Raw genomic sequence first — 10,123 nt, 5'->3', positions numbered from 1 at the left:
CCCTTGACTGTATGAGCTGTTTAAAATATTTTCTTAAATTTGAAAACAACACTGTGCAGACATCAGCATATCTAGGATCAAATATGATGTTTACCAGATACAGGGAAATACCATCTTATAAGACTGCTTCTGTCACTTTTTCAAAATAAGAATGACTCTGTTTGCTATTGTTAGAAGCAATTAGAAGTGATCTGAACAAACTGAAAGAACTGTTCAAATGTCAGTTATCTCTTTCCAAATAGAAACCATATGGAGAGGCATTTTACCCAGCCATACAGTTCTACCTCTTAGGACCAGGCCTTCTTTAAGTAGATACTCTCGAAAATTACACTACAGTGTTCCTAAAACGCTGTCCATCATTAATAGCTATTGGGCTCAACATTTTCAAGCTGTCTTTGCCCTAGTCAAGCCAGCCTAAACCAGCCAAAATGCAATGGCCCCCAAAACAAAAATAGGTTTTTATACCATTTAGCACAGTACCTAGCATAGAGTAGGCACTCAATAAATATTTGATGAAAGAATGCACTATTGTTTAAGACCTCTTCCTACATTTAGATGTATTAATGATTGATGAGTAATATGTTGATTTAGGGTACACAGACCTAACATAATAACTAAGCAAAGAACACATATGACATGGCAGAGACAATGTTAGTTTCTACACTCCCATCCCAGGACAGAATGTGGACTTTCAGGGTTAAAACTTTTCCAATAAAAATGAATTAGTCAAATATTTTTGTTTTGCCAAAGGGCTCTAACAATATTAGTCTTTGGCAATTCCCAAACATACAGTGAACCCCAAATAAAACAAAAGCAAATTGCACTAGTACAAAGAAACAAGTCCATGTAGGCGAAGAGGAGGGGCCAGTTAAGGAACAGCAACTTCAAGGAGACGGTTGTTTTTTCGTTTGCAGGTTGGGACACTCCCATTTTTCTGGTTGCCCTGAATAAACTTCACACATACTTTGTCCTGTCTGAACTGCACCAGGAACCTAGGAGAAAAGAATATAGTAAATTCAAGAAAAGTACACAGAGAACAGTTGATGATTATACTAACGGCAGCTTTTGCTTTTTAATAGCTCTTTGATCTTGTAAGTGTTACTGCTTCCAGTCATGCTTCTCTACGCAGCACAGGCTCATCAGCCTGTGCTACCCAGCATATCACCTCTGGTAGCTATTATTTAGCCTTAAGTAAACTGAAGTTCATTGACTCATCTTATTCCAATAAGGCTAGAAAGGTTAAAAATAATTATTTCCATCTTTCAAATGGAAAAGACCAATCTGCTATTTTTCCATAGCATAGCAAAAGTATAAACTGAAGAGGAATATCTGTTAAATTTCCAACAAACTGAGAAAAAAAAAAGGAATTTCAGAAAAGGAAGGGGTATGGAGACCCTCCTGACTGACTCCCAAACATTATTCACTCCTGCATAATTCTTCTTAGAGCTACATACTCTGCCAATAGCTATTTCTATTCAAAATAATGTATTTCAAAATAGCTGTGTGGGACAGAATGACAAAATCACAAGTTTGATCTGCCACTTACATTTTTAGACATAACTATAATATTGCATATTCTATCAAAACTGCAATATTATATATATCTCTCTACCTGAAGTCACCACTTATCTACCAGGGGTACAGGTGGTGCACTGTGGGAAACCATGTTCTAGTCTAAATCTTTCCTTTCACAGACCATCAGGGGTTAAATGCTTGTTCACAAGATTATTCATCACCTTGCTTCCTACAGCAAACATCCTGCTGGTTCCCCCCAGGCTGGGTGCTGTGATGGACACCGGATACATAAAATGAGGTCCCTGGCATTATTGGTGAGGCAGGAGAGTGGCACAGCTGGACCAGAATCCAGGTTTTCTCACCTGAAAGCCACTATCAGTGTCAGTATGATGTTACCAGATTTTCAGTGTTTCTCAGGGAATAGCTTTTCTGAGTTACTGGGACATAACTGAGTCACTACCTACCAGGCTTCCTGCACTGCTCAGGCAGGGGCAGTGGATACCAGGCGGGGTTCCATCAGTTATTTCATTTTCATTGATTTCATTGGCATGAGATCAGCCAATAATGAGGCCTTGAGAAGGAAAGGTGTAATGGCCTGGTTTATGATGCTACTGAATGCTTGTTTCTTCACATGGCCACTCAGACCAGCATGTTATTGAAAACTTACACATCCAGAACATCCCACGCTTTGCGAGGACAAGCAAGAGTCCCTGCCACTGAGAAGCAAACTGTCCCCATCAGGTCACATCTGCGATCTGGTGCCTTGAACACAAATGGTGAGGACCACTGGGCGATGCTGTGGTCGCCAACTTTTGGGAAACACAGCACACGCTATCCTCTCAAAACCCCTCAGCCCCTCAAGTGGGGTATAATTTGCAATGAGACTGCAGAGCCTCTGGGAAGTGCTATCATAATAAAGAAAGATTCTGACTTCCACAGAGAACACTTTTTTCACCGCGCATTACTAATAAATCCTGCAGAAGCAGTGTTCTTAGAATGCCATTTTGGGGAATGCTTAAGTAGTAGCAATCTCTGTACATGGATGTTGGTGTGATTTCTTTTTCCCTTAAATGCAGGAGGTCATCTATGAGGCGCTGCTCCATCCATTTACCCACCATTTACAAGGAGCTTCTGCATCTAGAATACAAAGAATCTCCCCATGGTGAAGGGAATTAGCAGCCCCACCTAAACAGAAGTCCAGTCCCTAGTTATTAAAAATGTCACTGAGAGGGAATGGACAGCTCTAGTAGACCCTAACAGGTTAACCTTAATGAACTGGAACCCAACTAGCCATGATCTTCGTGGTGGTGTTTTTTAATATTCTTTGTTTTATGAAAAAGGACTCAATAACAAAAACAGTGATTTAGTCACAACTATAATTTCCAAAGTAGAGTCTCCATAAGGCCCAATCTCCCACCCAATCTAAACACCCTTCTTAGTGAACAAGAAGAACAGAAATGAGCCTATGGCTACGTAAATTCAACACATCAAAGAGAGATGGCTTCTAAAGGGACAGATGGGCATGAATTTACTTTAGAAAGGCTCAGAAGAGTTCAAATAGGCTGACAAAAATCTTAATTAGAAAATAAAATCATTAGTAATGGAATTTTTTACTACAGATAGTATATGCAAATTTTACTCAATAGAGTAACCCAAATTCATTCGAATAATCTCTAGTCAATAGATTTCAAAAATGGGGGGATGACCCATGCTGCATGTAAATAATCTGCTTCTATAATTAATACCCTAATGTAATGTACAAAAAAGCTAATTTTGAATTTATAGCAGGCTTAGCACTAGTGAAACCTTGTCAACAAAGAATGCTTATTCTATAACTAGTTATATATATGTGAAAAAAAGTCATCTCATATATAACACACTGAAAATAGCACTCCTGATTTCACCTCAACATGGAGTTTCACCCAAAACTCATTTTTCTTTAGTGTTATCTGCTGCAGTAAATGGAACCAACATTTGGACTGAGGCCAAAAACCTAACACTCAATCTGTTAATAATTTCTCTTGTTTTCTTTCAAATTACCTTCAGCATCTGCCTACTTCTCACTACCTCCCACTCACACCCTAGCCCGAGCTGAACAATCCTTACCCTAGAGAGTGTAGAGAAACTCCTATTTTCTCCACTTCTACTCTGGACTTTCTATCATTATTCTCCACAATGCAACAAAAGCAAGCTTTGAAAATCATAAATCAGATCACGCCACATTCCTGCTCAAAACTACTAATGGTTTCCCATGATCCTCAACAAAATCTCAACTCTCTACCCCAGCTTCTACGTGCTACATGGCGGAACTCTGCCTTTCTCTCTCTGGGGTCTGGTCCTACATTTCACCCTGCCACATAGTTCACTCCTACCTCAGGAGTGAAGGTAAGCCCCTTCACTGCTGCCTCCCTGACCCATGAAGCATCTCCCCAGATTGTTGCCTGGCTCACTCATTAACTGATCTTGGTCTTGACTCAAGGATCACTGCACAGAGGGCTTTCTGATTTCCCTATCAAAAATAACATCCCCCTAACCCATAATCTGACTTAAAAAAAAAAAAAACAAGTATTTGAATCAAATCAAATTATTATTATTATTTTATTTGTGCATATCTGGCTCGTCTACTAGGATGTCAAGTGCATCAATGGAGACTTGGCCAGTGTCATTCACTGCCCAGCCATCAGCTAGAACAAATACCAGATTCATCGTTGTTACTTAATAAGCAGTGGTTGGTTGTATAAATAACTGAGGTCAGACTGCTCAACTAAAACAATAAAGCTGAAAATGAAAAGTATATTCAAATAGGGCCTCCCCGGTGGCGCAGCGGTTGAGCGCTGGGCTGCGAAGCTGCCTGCAGCCTCTGCAGCACTGGTTTGATCCCCGGTCACCGGGTGAGGGTCCCACATGGCGCGCAGACCTCTCCTGCCGCCCGCTGCTCCCCTCAGCAGTGTACTTCGTCAGTCTGCCTGCTCTGCTCTCTCCTCTGGCTCTGGTGAATTCTCTCACCCTCCCGTGCTTCTGACTGTATCCAGTGCTTGTACAAATAAATAAAAAAATCTTAAAAAAAAAAAAAACTCATGAACATACTCATCAGAAATTTCAATATTGAGTTTTTGTTTGGTTTGGCTGAGAGTTGTGCGATAGAGCTTGGTGGCCATTTCAATCAGATGATCGCTGCTGAAGAGAAAGTCGCCTTTGCTCGCTGCTTCAGAGCCCTAAAGAGACAAACCAAGAGTCAGACTATCACAATGGGAGCCAGCTTAGGAGGTGACTGTAGTTTGGCTGAATACATATTTATAGATCTTAAAAAATACCAGATACTGAGGCCAGTCTCCCAAATGGGCAATAATGACAAAAGCAAGATTTCTTCCTTCTTTCTTTGGACTACGTTGGTAAGGTCACCTAACCCCTACTCCTCAAGGCCGGTCAATGCCAGAAGCACATCAGCATCGCCTGGGAGCTTGTTACAAAAGCAGCACCTCAGGCCCTACCCGCTGAGGAGGAATCCATGGCATATCCCTGGGTGATGTGGCTGCACAGTCAGGTTCAAGAAGCGCTGACCTAACCTATAGCTCAGAAAGAGCAGTTTAAAAACTCCTCTGTGATTTGGTTAGAACAACAAGAAAAACAACAACATTTTCAACAAATATCTCAAGGCAGTGGTTCTCAACCTAAGTGCACAGGGGAGCTTTCAAAAAGCAGGATGCTTATATTCCATTCCAGGAGAATCTGATATGACTGGACTGGATATGGTCTGGACATCAGCATTGTTTTAATGTATGATCATTGCATTATAATGCATGATTAAATCACCATCCTGGCAACTGAATTACTTACTCCCTTTAAATTAAGACCCCCAGAAGGGTAAACAGGCTAACCTCAGAGTATGGGATTTTTGTTAAGTTTAGAACCAGCCAGACAGGGACACTATCTGTTAGATGCAAGACCCTAAATATGGCTACTATTTGGCAGCACCTGTTGATTCAATGACGATTATGTCACAGGCTCTTTAAATAGCATCTCATTTATTAATTTAACAATGCTATGAAGTAGGTACTATGTTTATCTCATTTCAAACAGAAGAAAAATTATGTAGGTACATTAAAGTTAAGACTTAGCCAAAGTCATTATGAAGTTAGTGAACCAACTCCAGAGCCTACAACAGCAACCACTCAAGTCAGGATGTCCTGGCTAAGCAAAAGCACAGAATATTAAAAAACCTTTAGGTCAAAATTATTAGACAATTACTTTACTGTAGTTGCAGTCTTTAACTAAAAGACTTTATATTTTAGAAACAACAGGATACCTCATTTAAAATACTTTAATATTTCTCAACATTAGTCTCAAAATAATACACATCACAGTGTCTGTAAACAAAAGCTGCTCACTGAAGTTAGAATTCAAATGAACATGAAAAGTGATTAAACGTATTCAGTTACTGAAAATCCAAGACTGAGATTTATGTAATTTATATTTAATACAATTAAAACTTGCAAACAACAAGAAGGATAGATAAGTTTCAAGTAAATGGATTATTCTGATGTAGAAAATTTTTATTCAATGGCTGAGAGATTGAATAAAGGCAGAAATCCTCCAGTGGCATCAACAGGGGAACCTTTACCTCTTTGAGGTGGATAGCAAAGAAGCCATCATTTTGTGAGCTCATGGACACTTTGGTGACATCCACCAGAGGAACCTCTGACTTGATTTGTCCGGACTTTTGATCAGCAAGGAGGAGGTTATTATTTGTTAAGAGGAAAATCCGGGATGTACTCTAAAAGCAAATAAGATGTAAAACTAATGACCAAAGATGACCCAAAATGATTCATGAGTTTAACGCATACATTATTTGCAAAAATGCGCATTTTATTCCATATTTTTCAGCATGCATGCCTATGTAAAGTGAAAATACACTAAAAAACAAAGATAATACATTTTAATTCCTAACAGTTTCAATGAACAAGCAAAGTAAGGTAAAATAACTCACTTATAGTAACCCTGCTGACAATGTACAATGCAAATTTTAACATTCAGGGAGCTAAAAATCACTGATGAACACTTTTTATAAGGTCTTAAGAGTTAACATTTTTACCTTCCCATTAGCGCGGTTAATTTTGTTCACAACTTCAGCAATGATAATCTTTTCTTCAATGGCATCTTTGAGTTTCTTATACTTGGGATTCTTGTTGATTTCCAGGTAAGCCCCTTGAAATGGTTGCCCGACACTAAATGAAAGAATCCCCTGTCATTAGCAAAGGTTTTGAATAGAAATTCTATTGGAAAACATATCAGTTGATTCTGAAGAATGTGTGGCAATTTCATAAAAAGTACATTTATTTGGTGTGTTTTACACATTATACTTATAACTATCCTAAATATCAGTTGGAAATGGAAACTAAAGCCTACTTAAAATGTATTTTTGATGTGATCATAACATTTGGTAGGCAGGACCTTGATAAAAATCGATCACATGGAACAACCTGGATAGAAATACCACACAAGAACAATAGCGAATGCCCACGTGCATGGTCTCGTGAAGGAAAAGGTAATTCCTTCTAATCTGCTAATACAAAGTTAACAGCTGCTCACAGGATTTATTAATGCCTTTAAATAATATGTAGCAATGGGAAAAAAGAGCACAAATCATTACCATCACTTGCTCCAAAGAAAAATTTCATTTTCTGCAGAGTAAGAAAATCAATAGGTCTTCTGGGGAAGAACACATCCAGAGCATGTACTTGAAAAGAAAACTATAAAGCACTTAACATTACCATGTAACTCTGGCTCTAAATCAGTAAATACAGGAAAAAAGAATCAAGTCTCTCCTTCTAGGCTATGGCCTAAATGAACAGAAGTGGCCTCAGCAAACATGCAGAATCAGAGCCATTTTCTTTCAAATAAACAACCTAGAAGAGGCATAACTGTGCACACAGCAGTGAGGTATCCATTTCCCTAAAGACTTTCGGGGTGACCCATTCAGGGTAGTGTCTTCAAAGACAGCAAGAAAAAAAATACAGCTTCATTTTGAGCCATGAAGTTCTGAAAATTTGCAAATACAAACGAAACGCTCATGTTGTGGGTGGAAAAGCAGGGAAGAAAAATCCACGTAGGTGGTCAGTGTTTCACGGTTCTCAGGATATGAAAGGCCAGTGCCCATACGGGCTGCTGCTTCACATGGCGGTGGGTGGGGAAATTATTCCACCTCTCTCAGTGCTGGAGGGTGGGCGCACCACCATCCCTGAAAGCTGATAAAACCACCAAAAAAGGACTTGGCTTGATGTGAACACTTGGGAGAAGAGGGGGAGGTTGTATTCAAACATGTTTTTAATAATAAAAAGTGCTAAGAGCTTTTGAATCTGTTTCTTCAAAAATGTGCTTTTTTACCCTCCAGTTTTTGAAAAATAGGGAATATTCATTTAAGGTTACTCTATAACTTAAAAATATATAAAGAAAAAGTTGAATAAAATTACTTGCTAAAGAATGCATCTAGGCAATTTTCCTGTTTGAATATGCTTTACAAAGCAGGCACTTTGGACAACTTTGGATTGAGACATTGTGTTTGACCTAGGGAAGTCTATTCCACTTTAAGCAGTCAATTCAGCTGACTGAGGAAGCAGTGTTATTTAAATATTTAAAGCAAATCAATCTGGCCATTTATGTCATTGAACCCTGTAAAAGGAGTTTTCAAATGTGTATAAAGACATAGAGAATATAAACATACCCTAAATAATATACCTGAATACACTTAGCATATAATGCTTTTATTTCCAGGCTATTTTTTGGAGAGAAATTAAAAGTTATAGATTTGGCTCGAAAGTGTATCATCTACTTTCATATAAACACCAGATGAAAATTAGGAATAGAAAATTTGGGGGCAAAGAATGAACTTGGGAGATGAAAGAATACTCAGCTAGGCAGTCTTCAGCAAGAACTTCACTTAGCAAACTTGAAACTGGTATTGTCTTTTTACTGAGTGCTCAGAGTCTATAAGGAGGAAGTGAAGTTGTGCCCAAGAAGGTAGCAGACCATAGACCAATGCTTGGACAACACTCTAGCAGTGCTCTTCTGGTTCACTCTTTTAAACTGATCTTACAAATGAGGTTCTGGCCTGGCTTGTTGCAATAAGGAGATAAGAAGGTGCTTACAGTCTATTACCAACAGAAATTAGACTAGTTTCTGAAAACTAACAGGAGTTTACAGTGACAATTTATCCTACTAGCCTATGCAATTTTTATTTTAAACGAGGGCTTGTAATTGTTGAGTGAAGCTTTTGAGCTAATGCCAATGGAGTGAAACCAACAAATATAACCTCATTTCATTAAAGTACACTATAGAAGCCATTGCTCAAATGTGTTTACCTATATTCAAATCCCACTGATGACAAAATAATTCATAAAGTGAAAAATCTCTCCTGTATTACTGAAATTAAGCTCTACTAGAAGACAAGCATATGTGAGATACTAGTAAAACACTGGCTTCTATGGTATAAAGTAAAGCCATAGTACCTAGATGGGTATAATGCCTTCTTGTCTTTGAAGAGTTCACTGGCTTCTAATTTCTCTTCATAAATAAGTTTCCGCTGGTCTGTGAATTGGTCCCTGTATTTTTTACACTGTGAAACATAAAAAGAAGGGGGAAAAAATGACATCACTTTTATGAATAAATCATTACTCTTTCACATGTTAATTTAATAGCAGCACGAATATGAGTGAATGTATATGAAACATTTATTTAGAAAGTTAAAAGCATTTTTCCTTTGTGGGTTTTAAAAGGTTGAGCTTGGAAAATGACTCTATGAAAACTATTTTTTATACTGTGGAACTTGGGGTGCTTCTTCAAATGGGCCAGTTGGGAGCACTGCTCCCTCACTCAGTGCCCGCACTCCTGTTAGTCCCGAGACTGCCACATGCATACAGTAAGATGAACACTGCACAGCAAGGCCAGGGCACAGTTACACAAGTATACATGTGGTCAGTGGACACAAAAGCTTCACAGAACAATACTCATGCTTTCTACATGTATCAATAGAAGCCATTATTTTCTAATCAACTGAATTTCATTTAAAAATGTTGTTAGTCATCTACTAAATTGACTTCATAAGCCTCAAAAATGCTATGACTTACAGTTTGAAAAACATGGCTCCAAATCCCCCACTACCATTGCACAATGTGAACATGGGACCTGAGAAATGCCCCCTTCACACTAATTCTGAGATTGCACTGTAAGGAGAATGGGGGTGGCAGGAGGGAGAGGAGCCAAGTGTTTTAGATGCACTCCCCAGGAATTCTAGTTAAAGGTATTGCTGAGAACCACCCACAAAACTGCACAGTGGTAGCACTGCTGCTTACTCTCCTTTCAGGAATTAACACACACCCTCCTTCAGTACCCCCACCCTAAGGAAGATATGGGTGAGACTTGAGAACCAGGGGAGGGTGGAGGCAGAGCAGACAGAGTGGGGATTAGCCTTGCCGTCTTTATTTCTTATGGTATCATTATGGTAGACTCAAAAGGGGCTATAACTGTGAAACATCAGTGAAATATCACCAAACTGACTCTAAAGTTAAGGAACAGAAGTCAGAATCCAATTCCATATATTATGCTGGTACTA

At 38.9% G+C, this 10,123-nt stretch overlaps 1 protein-coding gene across 3 annotated transcripts in view; it reads right to left on the bottom strand.

Moving 5' to 3' along the window:
• Positions 1-868: 868 nt before the first annotated feature.
• The window catches only part of MYO1B (myosin IB), a gene marked incomplete at both ends in the record, with an annotated part of 128,230 nt that continues 118,975 nt past the window's right edge, over positions 869-10,123 (bottom strand). For all 3 annotated transcript variants that reach the window (XM_084228586.1, XM_084228587.1, XM_084228588.1), the window contains 5 exons: positions 869-992; positions 4,603-4,730; positions 6,137-6,289; positions 6,608-6,740; positions 9,021-9,127. In XM_084228586.1, the coding sequence (XP_084084712.1) occupies positions 869-992; positions 4,603-4,730; positions 6,137-6,289; positions 6,608-6,740; positions 9,021-9,127 (645 nt within the window). The remainder of the gene's footprint in view (positions 993-4,602; positions 4,731-6,136; positions 6,290-6,607; positions 6,741-9,020; positions 9,128-10,123) is intronic.

This window comes from Talpa europaea (assembly GCF_964194135.1).
Source record: "Talpa europaea genome assembly, chromosome: 1".
NCBI classification, from domain to species: Eukaryota; Metazoa; Chordata; class Mammalia; order Eulipotyphla; family Talpidae; genus Talpa; species Talpa europaea.
The sequence above is the reverse complement of the archived record's forward strand: the minus strand, read 5'-3'. Positions and strand labels throughout refer to the sequence as shown.